This window comes from Hippopotamus amphibius, chromosome 17, assembly GCF_030028045.1.
Source record: "Hippopotamus amphibius kiboko isolate mHipAmp2 chromosome 17, mHipAmp2.hap2, whole genome shotgun sequence".
Classification (NCBI taxonomy): domain Eukaryota; kingdom Metazoa; phylum Chordata; class Mammalia; order Artiodactyla; family Hippopotamidae; genus Hippopotamus; species Hippopotamus amphibius.
Window position 1 is genome coordinate 55,733,394 of NC_080202.1, and position 15,677 is coordinate 55,749,070.

The 15,677-nt window shown below is 44.0% G+C and overlaps 1 protein-coding gene across 1 annotated transcript in view; it reads right to left on the reverse strand.

The window, feature by feature from the left end:
• Positions 1-15,570, reverse strand: part of SEC14L1 (SEC14 like lipid binding 1) — a 49,599-nt gene extending 34,029 nt beyond the window's left edge. The window contains exons 1-2 of the mRNA XM_057715959.1: positions 15,375-15,570; positions 13,176-13,268 (exon numbers count right to left, since the gene is read on the reverse strand). Coding sequence (XP_057571942.1) covers positions 13,176-13,238 — 63 coding nt within the window. The 5' untranslated portion in view covers positions 13,239-13,268; positions 15,375-15,570. The remainder of the gene's footprint in view (positions 1-13,175; positions 13,269-15,374) is intronic.
• Between the last annotated feature and the right edge of the window lie 107 nt (positions 15,571-15,677).

Here is a 15,677-nt window from a genome sequence, read left to right on the forward strand (position 1 = left end):
TGCCCACAGGGACCCAGGCAACCAAGTCTCCTCTAGGGGCTGTACACTGGGTTCGGCTGCCCACTGCGTGCTCAAGGCCTAGCACAGAGGAATGCCCTACCAATCCCCTCCAGGAGATAGACAAGAAGACCTCTGATGGCAGAACTTGTTTCAGAATTCTTTCCCACCCCGCTATGGCCTCCAGCCTCACTTTGCCCTCTGGTTACATGACTAACATTCTCCAATGAAATTGCCTTGGAAGTTTTAAGTTAAAAACATGATACACTTGTATTTGAGGGCCATTCACAATCTAAAATTTTCTTCATGAAAAACAAATATGACCACGAGAATCACAAACGTAAGGCATTTTTTCCCCACCATGCCCTTGCATGGTGACAAAGCAGAGTCAAAATGTTTATGTCGTGTTAATTTCCACAGCTCTAAGTGAGACTCAGAAGCTGAAGACCCTGCTGTCTGCATTTTCCATTCTCAGCCTCACCAGTCAATACTCAACTAAAACAAGAGTCAGAGAACATAACTCCTGACCCATCGTACAGAAGGGCTGCCCACTACCACTGAAAACAGTTGAGCCAACAAGCCACTCAAGTGATTGTCCATCCCCCTCCCCAACCTCTGGTTGGTTGCAACCTTGGTTGTCAAACAAAACCCAATTTAAGGGCCTGGTTGATTTGGATTCACAAAAGTATAGCAAAATCTCTAACTCAGAGAAATGGCTTGAGTTACGTACAAACCCCTTTTAAAAGATAAAAGTTTCCTTGGACCTTTAGCGCTGACCAGTTATTTTTATAATGTTACTTAAATATGTACAAACAAACTAGGCAAAAACTCATACAATTATAAAACTCAAACCAACGATACACATTTAACAGGAAGGATGACAGTTTGTTGAAGATGAAGCCCTCCTTCACTGTGAATATGGGACTGATCGGCACGGCAGGGCACAGCTGCTTTCAAACTCGGCAGGCCCACGCCAAGAGATGCTGTTTGATGATTCACTGCTCCCACCACTTTTCTCTATTTAAATCTTAAGTTGTACGGCCCCCTGTCTGCAAAGTAACCTAGCTTATACTTGGCTCAAACACATCATTTACATATTAATTCCACCTCTATTCTTTTTTGTATTTGATTTCAACCATTAAAATAGTCTTGTTTGGCAAACAACTACAATCAAAAAATGGGCAGAGGACATTTCTCCAAAGAAGACATATTGATGGCCAACAGGCACATGAAAAGATGCTTGACATTGATAATTATTAGAGAACTGCAAGTCAAAACTACAATGAGGTACCACCTAACACCAGTCAGAATGGATGGTCAGAATGGCCATCATCAAAAAGCCTACAAAAAACAAATGCTGGAGAGGGTGTGGAGAAAAGGGAACCCTCCTACACTGTTTGTAGGAATGTAAATCAGTGCAGCCACTATGGAAAACAGTATGGAGCTTCCTTAAACAACTAAAAATAGAATTGCCATATGATCCAGCAATCCCACTCCTGGACATATATCTGGATGAAACTATAATTCAAAAAGATACATGTACCCCAACGTTCACAGCAGCACTACTTATAATGGCCAAGACATGGAAGCAACCTAAATGTCCGTAGAGAGATGAACGGATAAAGAGGTGGAGGTGGAGTGTGTGTGTGTGTGTGTGTGTGTGTGTGTGTGTGTGTGTGTGTGTGTGTGTGTGTGTGTATGCATGCACAATGGAATACTACTCAGCCATAAAAAAAATGCGATAATACCATTTGCAGCAACATGGATGGACCTAGAGATTATCATACTATCATGATACTAAATGAAGTAAGTCAGAAAGAGAAAAGACAAATACCATATGATATCACTTATATGCGGAATCTAAAATATGACACAAATGAACTTATTTACGAAACAGAAACATACAGGCATAGAAAACAAACTTATGGTTACCAAAGGGGAAAGAGGGTAGGGGAAGGATAAATCAGGAGTTTGGGATCAGCAGATACAAACTACTACATATAAAATAGATAAACCACAATGTCCTACTGTATAGCACAGAAAATTATATTTAATATCTTGTAATAAACCATAATGGAAAATATGAAAAAGAATATGTATATATACGTATAACTGAGTCACTCTGCTACACACCAGAAACTAATACAACACTGTAAATCACTATAAATCAACTATACGTCAATAAAAAGAAGTATTGTTTGGTGCCCCCAAAATAAACTTAAAAGCAAAATACACCGCATGCAACAGCACTTAGTTATGACTATGACAGGTATCCAGATGACCTCAATGTGTTTATTTTTTTCAGTTATCAAAATAAAAGCACATTAACCAACCCCGTTAGAGAATTAAAGGATACCAGCCAGAAAAAAACAGAGGTATACACATCTTTAAGTAGATCTTTATACTTAAGATATCTTGCCTCTGTCAATAAATCTTGAAGGTCAAATGTTTCACAGGCCACAGTTATGTAAGACCTAGGCAAGCAAGAAGGTCTGGAGTGCTGCGAAGGGTCTCTCTTCTCTCCGTTTTTATATTTGAAGCAGTCACATGACTGATCCATGACCCAACAGAATCCAAAACATGCCATGATTTTCCAAAAATATTCCTAATCCATGAAATTTTTTGTCTAATGGAGAGCAAACTGAGTATATGTGATAATAAAAATAGCAGTTTTGCATATTCTTCTTCAAATTAAGCTGGATTTGGCAGAGAACTGTTTTACTTTCTGGAGTGTAAAAAATAAATTTGTGGACTTCGGAAGAGCATTTGATGTTCCAGGGAATTGCAGCTGTCAGCTTTAAAGATGCCATGTGTTTGCCCACATAAAAGAATGTAATGAGCTATGGAAATATTATCTGGTCTCATAAACCAGAATAAAAAATCCACCGTCAGTAGGCTGATAGCAGGAGTTGGTTTAATTCATCAAGAAAACATCTATCAAGTACTGTTTATTGTAAATAATATAACACAACCTATTATACAAGTTGTACCTGCCAGACCTTGAAACATTCAGTTCTGTTTTCCCTTCCTTTATGGCAGGAGCCCCCCCATTTCACTTCAGTGCATCGCCCCCAGCTCATCATTCTACACCTGCTTTCAGACTCTTTGTTAAGAAACTAACCGTAATGGCAATCATGAGATGTAAATTAAAGATATATTCTGAATAGGCAGAATAAAGTACAGTGGTTGAATTTTTCAAGGACTTATCTTTTGGATCTGGAATCTATCAAATATAAAAGACAAAAAAAAAAAAAAAAACCCTAGAGAGATATGCACTTATTTTTGATTGACATAACAGTCAAAAACTAGACTTTAATCAGTAAACACAACAGCTAAAAAGTGGAAGCAACTCAAGTGTCCACTGATGAATGAATGGATAAACAAACTGTGGTGTGTGTGTGCGTGTCTATATACACACACATATATAAGATCATTCAACTTTAAAAAGGAAAAAACTTTTGACACATTACAACATAAACAAGCTGTGAAGACATTATGTTAGGTGAAATAAGCAAGTCACAAAAGGACAAATATTGTATAATTTCTCTCATATGAGGTTTCCAGAACAGTCAAATCTATAGAGACAGAGAGTAGAAAAGGGCTGGGGCTGCCAGGGGCTGGGGGTGGGGGCTGGGGAGTTAGCGTCTAATGGGGACAGAGTTTCCGTTTGGAAAGATGAGGATATTCTGTGAATGGATGGCAGTGATGGTCGCACAACATGTGAATGTACTTAACACCACCGAATCGTACACTTGCAAATAGTTAAAATGGTAAATTTTATGTTATGTCTATTTTACCATATAAAAAAGAGCACAGATCTACCCCACCTGAAAATTAGCAAGTAAAGCTGTACAAGTAGTTCAGTTAAGACAAGTTTGAGGATGCACATGCTTGTTAATATAATTTTGATGTCACTAAATAAACTCAAGAACCACAGTCTGGAGAAGCACATACAACAAATATTCTCCCCTTAGTATTTGTAAAATCCTTCAAAAGAAAGCATAATGTAACAAGTCTCTATTACACAACCTGTTAAAGAATCTATTAAAAATTTTAAATTAAAAAAAGTTATAACTAAATGAACTTCCTTTCTTCCTATTCCATTTGCTACAAATCAAATTAAGGACATCTAAGCCAGTGGTCCTCAAACCTAAGCAGGCATCACAGCCAGCTCCAGGGCTTGTGAAACCACACGCTGGGCCTGCCCCCAGAAATCCTGACTCAGTAGAAAATCAGAATTCAGAATTGTTAGAATTTGCATTCTAAACCAACTTTGTGCTAAGTAAAATGAAGATGATAAGTGTTTGGGGAAGAGCTTTCTAATAGCATGAGTCCTGCAATACAATCATCACTTAAATCTATTTAATTAAAATATGTACCTTGTAGTTTTTAGTTCTGGACTTGGTTTTTAAAACATATATAGGCGATAAACTAGGAAAACGAAAAGAAACACACATTTTATAATTAGGACTACTTTATGTTACAGAATAACTTATTCATTAAGAAAAAAAAGAGTCATGTAATAACCAACCTCTCAGGTTTAAACCTGTAGAGATCTCAAAAGGAAAGTTAGAATACCATTCTATGAGAGTCAAGAATTTTTAGATGAATTTTGTTCTGTAGGAGAACCACAGAAACGAATTTTTTATATACTTGGTACTCATCGCTATGGGAAAAAAGCCACTCAAACACCAAGTGATACATACCAGGACACACTTCTCAGTCGACCATAGTAATTACAAGCTTCAGTTCACTGGACATAAACTCGCGTTTACTCACAAAAACCAATCTGCATCAGATTCCTTCAAAACATGATATAAGTAGTAAATCCAACCAAAAGAATATGTTCCAATGTGACCTTCTGTTGAAATCCTCACCACCAGAAGCAGAAGTAATGCAGGAAGCGAGAGCACGCATCCCATGACTCGCTTACTCTTTAGCCGAATCGATTTCTGAGGCATTCCTCTATGCTCAGGATAAAAAGCACAACGGTTTGGCTCCCACCCTCAAGATGTTCGCGTGGAAGAGCAGGTGACAAGCCTAGCAACCACGGCAAGGCAAGGACCAGCGAGGCGACAGTGGGACACCAGGGCACAGAGCAGGAACTCCTCCGAGAACTGGATCTGATTTGTGAGAGCTGGCCAGGAGGTGAGAAGGATGGAGAAAGGCCCTCCAGGCACGAAGGCGAGGAAACAGAGTGGCACACTTGGGAAACGGCCTGTGACCCCACAGAACTCAGCCGGGGAGCACGTGGGGGCCTCACCTATGGAGATGAGGCCACAAGAAGGCTTTAGGAGGCAGAATGCGAAGGGCTCCAGGACAGAGCTAAAGGATCTGAATTCATCTCAGGGGTAAAGTGCAGCCACTCGAGACTTTTAAACTAGCAAGTGACATGGTCATATGTCCAATCGGGAGATGCAGTGGCAGCAACCCTGAGAAAGAACGGGTGGGAAAGACGGGGCTGGGATGCAGAGCCCAGAGGCCACTGCAGGGACCTGGATGTGAGGGGACAAGCTGTGATCTGAGGCTGAGCCAACATGGTCAAAGGGGCAGATTCAGACCCAGCTCAGAAGACACCCTCAATGGGTGAGGGTCCGGCCATCACCAGGGTTGGGGGAGAGCGGGGCTCTCAGGGACGCCTGGGTTCTGGGTCTGAGCATTGGGCACGTGGCCGTGGCACTCATCAGAAGCAGCAGTTTGGAGGAAAGGTACAGCTTTTCAGAGGAATTGTGTGTGTGTGTTTTCTGTTGGGTATGTTTTTTTGTGCAGGCAGGAGGAAGGGGTGGATTCTGCTTCAGATTTTACTAAATCTGCCTCGGAATGGCCAGGTGGAGATGTCCCAGCAGGGAGCTGGCCAGAAATCTGGAAGCCCCTGCACGTAGGCTGAAGATAAGCTTTGAGAGCTTTGGTTTATAAAGTGACAGTTGAAGCCACGGCTTTAAATGAGGCTGCCCAGAAAGAGATGTTGGGTGAGAGAGAGCTGGATATTCCTAAAATAGCATTAACTACCAATTAAAACACCTGTGATGCCCAAAAAACACAAAATATTCAACTACGGGGTCTCAAAATAGCAAAACAAGCTATCATTAGAGGAAGAGTCCACCCGTACCCAAGAAGGCAAAGAGGTGGGTCGAGTAAGAAAAGCAAGGGCGACCAGAGGGAGGGCCAGAGACCAGAGAGGAAGAGAGCCATCTAATCAGACATCTAATCAAACATGCAAGCCTTTTAGGAACCCGATACTTATCAACCCCTTGGACATGCACTATGCATGTGAATAGTGCACAACGACTATTCTAGTGCAAAAGCGTGCAAAATAAATCTATGAAACACACATGGCAGATTTCTGAATGGAAAAAGGATTCAGTACATATCACGATATATACAGCAACTATCTTACAGAGTGCTAATTACATAAACCTACATACATACAAAGACTTTTCCAAAAAACAAAAACAAAAACCCAAAACAAACAAAAATACAAGGCTAGTACTTCTAACATCAAATTGTACCTTTCAAGAGAACTGTAATGCAATATACGCTTTCTGTTGCAACATGTAAAATTATTCCACTAGAAGTATACAAAACTGTTTTACTCTCCTACAAGTTAAAAATCAAGAAAGAAGGATCAATTATCACACCCGCCAACCCAAATCCACTCTTCAGTGAATTTCTCTGTGGGCACTTCCCCAACCAGACTGACATCCCCATCCAGGGCTCTAATGAAAGAAGCACAAACAAAGGACTGGCCAGCATGGTGGGACACTTCCACCACTGCCACCCCCACCTCAGCGGTCCCCAAGCACTCACCACAGATGCTACACAGAAACCCTCTTAATCAGACCTGCCAATAAATTAACTCCTTTCAACTGCTCTCTATAAACATTAGGATCAAGAAGTGGGTTAAAAAGCAGCTATAAACGGAAAAGCCCAATTTAATTTGGGAAAAAAATGTTTTGTATCCAATTTGCAACTCAAAATTACAAAGGAAAATCACCAGGATGAAAAGTGGAGCAGCTGGATTTAGCCACTCACTTCAATCTCTATCTGCGAATGCTTTAAACAGAGCTGCTAAAAAGTAGCTGAACTGATTGATGTGAGGTCTGTGCCTCCTCCCAGTGCCTATTTGCTGTAATGAACAATTAAATCAGCAAAAGGTTAAGCTAATTGCAAGGGACAAATGACCCAGTTTCTGTAACAAAGCAATGGCACCAAAGGAAACAAAGGGAAAGGAGGACGTGAGGGAAAAGAGGAGGCTGAAGAAACATAATAACCGAAAGCAAAGGTTTATTTGAAGCAGGATTCAAACACATCATAAAAAGACATTGTTTTAGATAGCTGAGAAAGCCTCCGTATTGGATGACATCAAGGAATTATTAGCAGTCTTGTGCTGTGTGATAATGACATGGTGGTTACCTTTTGAAAAGAAAAAGGTCCTTACAGTTTGAGGTGCATACTAAAGTGTTTCAGGATGAATTAACAAGATGCCTGAAATCTGCTTTATATACGGGGGGGGGGGGCGAGGGGGGGGCAGGGCAGTGGGGAGAACAGATGAAACAAGATGTGGATACTTTTGGAGCTGGGTCATGGGTACAGGGGCATTTACTGAAACTTTCTACTTCTGTATGCTTGAAATTTTCCATAATACAGGGTTTACCTTTTTTTTTTTTTTTTTTAACAAAAACAGGTAAATCAAAGACGCAAGGAGTTGAATCAGATCCTACTTTATTTCTTCTTGAAATATCTCCTACTGAACCATGACTGTCTTCACCCTAGCACATTAAAAGTAATTCGGAGTATATAATGTGTTGGGAGAGTGTGTTTAAGAGAAAGGAAAATGCCTGGTTCTGCACAAAGTAGTGTGCAATAGAAGTATACTATAATTGTCCATTTCCAAAGCTAAGTAAATCTAACTACATCCCAGCTTTCATTAAATGCAATAGATTTCACACTGTGGCATTCAAAAACTTGATAAACGAGAAGAGTACAATCTCCCCCACTAAAAACTGACCAGGATCCTTAATATATCATTAGAGAAAATGAACCATTTCCCTCCACTCCTAAATGGAATAAAACTGGCTTTAAAGTGAGCGACCCCCAAAATGCAGACTGCTTACTCCTTTGAGTAAAAATAAATTCTATTGCATATCAGGCTGACTGAAGATCTAACTGCCTCAATTAATGATAAAGGTGTTATTTCAACATCACACATAACCATCGGAAACCTGGAAACTACAAAAAGCCCAGGGATAACATCTAGGATGAGAGGAAGAGGATGTGCTTCGAAAAGAAAAACTAAAGATGGAATGAAAATATTTCATCACAAAAGGGCTTTGCTCCTAAGGGAGGCATTGGTTAATTGAAGGATCACAGCACGTTACTTCTTCTCCGTGGAAAAAAACATAACTCCCGTGTCTGAAGACAGATCACAGATCTGAGCTTCAACCAGCAAACCCACTTGCCAAGTCATCACACGAAAAGCTCAAGTGAACAAACAGACCAGCTGATCAAATATATTTGAGGGCCTACTATGTGCCTGGTACCAACACTGGAGGGAACAAGGGAAAAAACAGTCTCTACCCTTGAGGAACATACAAAATAGAGAATAAAAGAAACTAATAACCTACCGCTGACTACACCGTTAAGGAGGAGACAGAGGAAAGGGAGAGAAACAAGGGCTTCTGAGCAGCATCAGGGAAGGGGGTGGGCCGGTAAGAGTAAGATTAGACAGCTGCAGGAAGGTGCACATCTAAGGCAAGGAAGGAAATGTCAAGGCGGGGGGCGGGGCAGGAAAAGACACCGAGTGGCAAACAGGGACAGCACAGAATAGATGTAAACATTCACGCTGGGAAGTTTGCATGATTATGAAAAACGCTTAAACAGACTGGGTAGGACATGAAGAAAAAGCAAAGCAGTTCGGAACGGATATGACTATAACAGAGATCACTTCAACAGAGGGCTGACAAGTGGAAAGAGTGTCTGGACAACCCAAAGGGAGGCATGTGTAAGTGAGAAAATGACAGCTCTGGTCACGCCCTCCAAAGGCTGGACCGAAGGCGGTGCTCAGGAGAATGAGGCAAAGAGATGTGACCTGAGGGCACAATCTCAAAGATGCGTCTGCTTGGGATACAGATGGCCAAGGGGGTCTGGAAGCAAGACAGAATGGAGAGAACAGGGAAAGTGGGGAGAGTGGGCGGGTGCTGAGAGGAGAGAGAGACGTGACCAAATCTGCCAGAGGACAGGGAGCCCACGTAGAAATGGGGCTGGACAAGGTTACGGCTGCGGGATGTCACAGAGCAGCGGGGCCGCTCCTGTCACGTGTTCCAACTAGTCCCAAAGGCAGCTGTCCCCAGGTGAGAAAAGGATCAGAGAGCACAGAGGCCTCCGCCTGCGCCCGACCCCCTCCCCCTGCACTGCACTCTGTACCAGACTCTCTCCTTCGTTCTTCCTCCGGATCATTCGGGAAGGGGCTATGAACACCAGGAGGGAGGAAGCTGCAAGTTTTACCTCAGAAATTTCACAATGAAACACTCAAACCTAAGCACCTCAGAACCACACCTCCCACCCTAAGTCCCTTCTCTGCGGTCACCTCACTAGCCTGGGTGAGACCACAGATCCTGGAAGGCACAATCGATTGGAACGTCCTTCACGGATTAAGTTCTCCTCCCACAACAGGCAGAGCAGCCCCAGGAAACGTTTCTGGTTGAGCCTGGAAAGGTCACAGACATCTTCAAGGACAAGAACCCTCATAACAACATTTCAGGATACAAACACATCATGATAAAAAGAATACCAAATTCTCTACCCCAACTAACTGTGGAAGCGCTCACTTCTCTGGGTCTCAGAATCCTCACCCTCAAAGGGGGCTGAGCTGGGGGATTTCTCAACTCACCGAAGCTCCAACAATTGTTGCCGAGCTCACACCTAAAGACAGAATGCCCCTCAGATGCCATAAATGCCTGCCGACACATCGTCACTTCAATTTCGTCACATTTACACGGTTTCTTAATTCCACCAGTATACTGACCCCCAAACAAATGATAAATTGTCATTAAAGCAATCAAAATCAATTAACCTGCCTGATACCCACCATGTACCTATGGACATAGGCACTTCCTACCTCAACATATTCTGGCAATTCTAAATTACAACAAAACTCTTGGTCAAAACAAAGGCTTTAAGTGGACGGAACAGCATTTCCTCCAATGGTCATCACAGGACCCTGTAAATTAGGACTTGGACCCCCCATCGATACCACAAGCTGACTACCTGAAGAACACATCTGTCACTGTCACACGCTGTGATTACCAAAGCACAATCACTTTTTGAGGTTCTCAAAAATCTTTCTGTTGACGCTATAGTTCTGTTCTCGCATTAACTGTATACCTCTTTGCTCACTCCGAACGAAATGAAAAGAACGTTTTAGAGTAACTTTTAGAATACTGTTTTTCACCAACAAAAGAAAAAGCAAGCAAGGAAAATACGGAGGACTTTATGTTGCACAATTACAATCAGAAAAGCGTCAAGTGACACCACAAAAAAAACTACAGACTTAACGAACATTCTAGTCTCTATCTAATTCTGGAAGGAAGAAAGGAACATATTACATTTGCAGATGAAAAAATATTCTAACTCAGAAAAAAATTTACTACTGTTTAAAACAAAAGCAAATGAAAAATCAGTTAATTTTAAAAGCCTGAGAGGTGGCTAAGAATTTCAATTTCAAATTCCTCTGTGAATCCATGCGTGAAAGTGGCAAGGCCAACTACACCATTTTGAAAACCTTAAAGAAAGGAAAATAAGGAAGCTGAACATTAGACAATCAAAATGCCTCTTTATTAAATCTAGTGTTTGTGTAAGAGACTTAGTCTGCCTCAGATGATCAGCGTTGCATCAAGATTTTAAAATCGTCCTTAACATTTTAGAAAACATAAGGTGCCCGTCCCGTGCCTGCCCCCTCCAACCCCAGGCATCTCCCAGGCTCACTGCCCTCCACCGTCCCACACCAATCCCCCAGCGCCACCAGCCCTGCCAGCCGTAAAAGGGATAGGTGACCAAGGAATCCACAGGCCAGGCTGGCCAGCAAATGACATCCTGGGACCAGAGGGAAGGACCAGATCAAGTTTCTCTAGAACCTGAATGAGGAAATGTGACAAGAATTGGTCACTTAGAAACTGAAAGAAGGCAACAAGAAATGCCACAAAGTCAAACTGGGGCCAGAGGGGTTATGACCAGCTGAAAAAGCACGCAAGCTGAAGCCACAGGGGAGGGAGAGGTAGCAGAGAGCAAAGCAGCTGGTTGGTGGTGGGGGAGAGAGGCAGATGGAGGAGGCAGAGTCCCAGGGGGTGAAGTTCCGGGGACAACTGCTGCCGGGAACCACCCCCCGACGCCAGGTTCTTGGAGCTCAGCCCGTGCCAGCTCGCATTCCTGGATCTCTGTGCGATCTCATCCCACACTGCCTATGTCCCACCAACAATACCCCCTCTCAGGCCGGAGCGGGTTCTCTGTTCCTTACGACCAAACGCCAAACCAGCACACAGAACATGCCAACAGGAAGCAAGTCTTTCTGATAAGCCATGAACATAAAATACTGAACAGAACTAGTATTGAAGGAAAATACAGAACTAAAAAATACACCCCCCTCCGAAAAAAAAAAACCCAAACCTCACACCTGACAGAGAAAGGGCACAAGGGAACTTTCTGAGGTAATGAATGGAAAGGTTCTGCATCTTGACAGAGATGCATGTCACTCTTTGGTCAAAACTGATCAAACGGCAAACCTAACATGTGACCATTTCACTGACTGTAACTATACCACAATTTTAAAAACAGACGCCCTAAATCTAAACTATTCCCTTGAGCGGACTTGAGTTTTGTTTTCCAAAACTAAATTGATCTGGATAAATTACACAAACAATGCTGAGCAGGACGAAGCCAGAGGCAAAAACACCTGCATTTCTATTTATACACAGAATAGACACTGAGAAATTCATCTCCGCGTCAGAGAGTCAGAGTAGGGGCTAACTAGGCGGGACCAGGAAGAGCCAAGCAGGAGTCTCACTGGGCTGGAAGATCCTGGTTCTTCATCTCAGTTCAGACTGACACTTTCATCAGGGTGTATTTCATGACAAAGGCATCTTCCTGTACGTCCACTATATTACACCTTAACGGTGACACAAAAGAGAAGGGAAGGAAAATACCTTATACTAATCTAAAAGGAACTGGCAAAATGTTTGTTTTGGGTTTTTTGGTTTTCGGTTTTTTTGGCTTTTTTGGTTTTTGTTTTTGTTTTGCCTCTAGTGAAATGCTCACTTTGAGCAAACTCTTCAGGTAAATGACAAAGAAAATCAAGACTTTAGGTACCCTATTTGCAGAATTCTAATGACTCATGAATTTGATGTTAGTGGGGGGAAATTCATTCAGCAGAGTCCTTAGGATCCAGTAAATTAAACTCCATCCTACAGTGCTCAGTTCCATATGGTAAATTCACCCGTAATCTAAATGAGCAGCAGAGGGAAAAAACCACTCTCCACATCCCTTTTCTACTTTAACAAACAAAAAAAGAGCAAAATCCAGAGGAAGAATTTTTTTTCTTGCCAGTTTTTCCTGTACAACAAAGTGAATCAGCCGTATTTATACATATATCCCCATATCCCCTCCCTCCTGCGATCCTTCCCACCTTCCCTATCCCAGCCCTCTTAAGTCATCACCCATCATCCCGTTGATCTCCCTGTGTTATGCAGCAGCTTCCCATTAGCTATCTATTTTACATTTGGTAGTGTGTATATGTAGTGCTACCCTCTCACTTCATCCCAGCTTCCCCTTCACACCCGCCCCAGGGTCCTCAAGTCCATTCTCTACATCTGCATCTTTATTCTTGCCCTGTCACTGGGTTCATCAGTACCAATTTTTTAGATCAGAGGAAGAATTATTTAGTCAGAATTCCACTTCTGTGTTTTCAAAGGGAGAATTTACTTAAATTCACACATTACCCTGAGGTGAATTTTTAAAAAATAAGCATGCAGATCTTGATTTTCAGAGACTTACAGTTTAAAAGCATTTCACAAACTCAATAAAATTCATAAGCATAAAAACAGAAAGAGTGAAAGTGGAGCAACAGATCACCAAATTTGAATACCTAAAAAAATAAGAAGCCGGAGAGTAAACTGAAAAGTACTTACAGCCATAATTAATTCAAAGGGGTGTTTATACACCCTCACTGGTGACTGATATTTCTGCACCATGATTGCAATAAAATGGCGATCCTCTCACACCTGCAAAACACAGACATTTGTGATAAATAACCATCATGTGGAAAAAATCAAGTCTGCATTTACACAACATACCACAGTCTAAGGAACCTCAATGGATCATAGTTCTAGGCACACAAAAGTCAAAAGACGATGCTTAATGATACAAGGGCAAGGGAAGGCGATAAGACGGTAAGAAAAGGTGAAGGAAGCCCAAGTGGAGTGAGGGGAGCAGCTGCGGTCTGAGGGCTGGAGGACTCCATCGCCCTACCTGTCTCGCCACCTCCCCAGGGGCTGCCCTGGGTCCTTTCCAGCAGGGAGATGTCATGATTCAATTATTCTGATAACCCACACAATTAGTCCTGGAGTCATTTTCTCCTCAACAACTCCCATCGGAGGCCAAATAAAAATGGTGGCATTTCAAGATACTGAGCCCAGGACACACAAAAATAAAAGTGGAAAAAAATACCACTGTGTCTCAAATGACAGGATACTCCTCAAAAGCTATTTTCAAAGGAAACTTGTCAATCTCCATTTTCTAACTGCACAGACTACAACTTCAGGGACCTGTCTTCAAATGGCAGAGACACCAAGCACTCTGGCTAGAGGCTCCACTGACTTCTCCAGCCTCAAACAGCTGTACTGTCAGGAAGCAATCTACTAAGTGCTTGAGCCTACTTCACAGTCAGGAATCCTCCTGCCAGGGACACATTCACACACTGGCCCCTGCCTACCTGGAGTTTTCTGAAAACACAACTGTATTTGGAGTTCTCTATATGACTTAACTTCCCTATTTAAAAGGGAGGAAGAAAAATAAATCCAAAGAGCCTACCTGTCCTGCTGAGGATAATCATTAAAAATGTTATTTTATGCTGAATATGGTGAGAGGATATTCAAAAGTACAAAATGGAATATCCTCAAGGAGCCCAAAGTCTAGCCGTAAAAAAAAGAAAACATTACACAGATATATTCTATATCATAAGATCCCTACCTATATTATTACATTTAAACAGGTCTGGAACCTCCCCTGGTATGTTTCGCATACCTCTCAGAAAGAACAGGTTCTAGCGGAAAACAGCCATATCTGGCAGTCTGAAAACTGCTCAAGAATAACTCTTGGCGACCTCAAACAACTCATTTGACTTCCCTGGCACTCAGATCCACCTCAGATCCTAGAGTGAGGTTTGGGGTGAGATAATCTTGAAACACTTCCAGCTCTAAAATCATGAGACTCAAACTCCTGAATCCACCACAATCAACTGGAATGCGGTCATTAATCTTGATTCTGGGACTGGCAGGTCCTGGTGCTCTGGGACAGCGTTCTGTTTAGTTTTGCCAACCTGATAATGCTGGTGCACGGCAGGAATTCAATAACTTTTTAAGTTTTTAATTAAGAAATTTCATTTTAGGGTATCTCCCACAGAAGGAGAGGGTGATTACCTGGTATGAAAAGAGGTGGGGGGGAGAATGTTTAAAAAAAAAAAAAGAGGAATGCTCGGTTCAAACTCGGTAACACCCACCCCGCAGAACCCAAAGCGACTACGCTCAAGAACCTGCTAATTCACGAGCTTCTGAACTCCGGCCAGTTCCTAGCTTTGGATGCTCTGGTCCAAAGTAACGTCCTACGTGGGAATCCGGAGTTACAACGGCCAAGCGGCACCGTGGACCAGGGCAACCTCTATTGCATGACAATCAGTGCTTAAAAATCAGCCAGTGGCCAGACCCAGTGAGTCCACCCCGAGCAGGCTCGAGGGGCGGCCGGGCCCTCCGCTCGATCGGGGGTCCGCTGCGGCGGCTCCTCGGGCTCCCAGCCCCGGCCGACCCGGGGAGGTGCGCCAGAGGCCGGCTGGGACCCCAAACTCCGCTTCCTCCCGGAGGAGTCCCAGGTGGGGAGGTCGGCAGGTGGGGGCACCCCACACAGTAGGAGCGGCGCGGGGGGGCGGCCGGCCCGAGCAGGGCGGGAGGAGGGCCCGCTCCCGACTCGGGTCGGGGAGCCGGGGAGAGCGCGGGGGAGCCGAGGGGCCAGCGAAGGGCGGGCCGGGCGGGGAGGCCGCCGCCAGAGCCCCGCGCCGCCCCCAGGGGCCGGGCCGGGGGGCGCGCTCGGAGCCCGCCGCGGAGACGCGCGCCTACCTCTTGTCAGAAAGGCCGGGCCGGGGACGCGGCGCGGCGGAGGGCGCTCATGCCGGCGGCTCCGCGGTGCCGTCGCCGTTCCACTGCCGGCGGCCGCAGCTCCGCCGCGGGTTCCGGGGAGCTGGCCGGCGGGGCGGGAGCGAGCCGGCGGGGCGGGAGCGAGAGGGGCCCGGCGAGGCTCCAGTGGTTGTTACGGGTGACGGGGAGGGCGGGGCCGGGAGCCGGAAGGGGCGCGCATGCGCGAAAGCAGCCGCGGGGCGGAGGAGGGCGCGACGACGGTTGCTAGGGAGGGGGGAGGGGTGG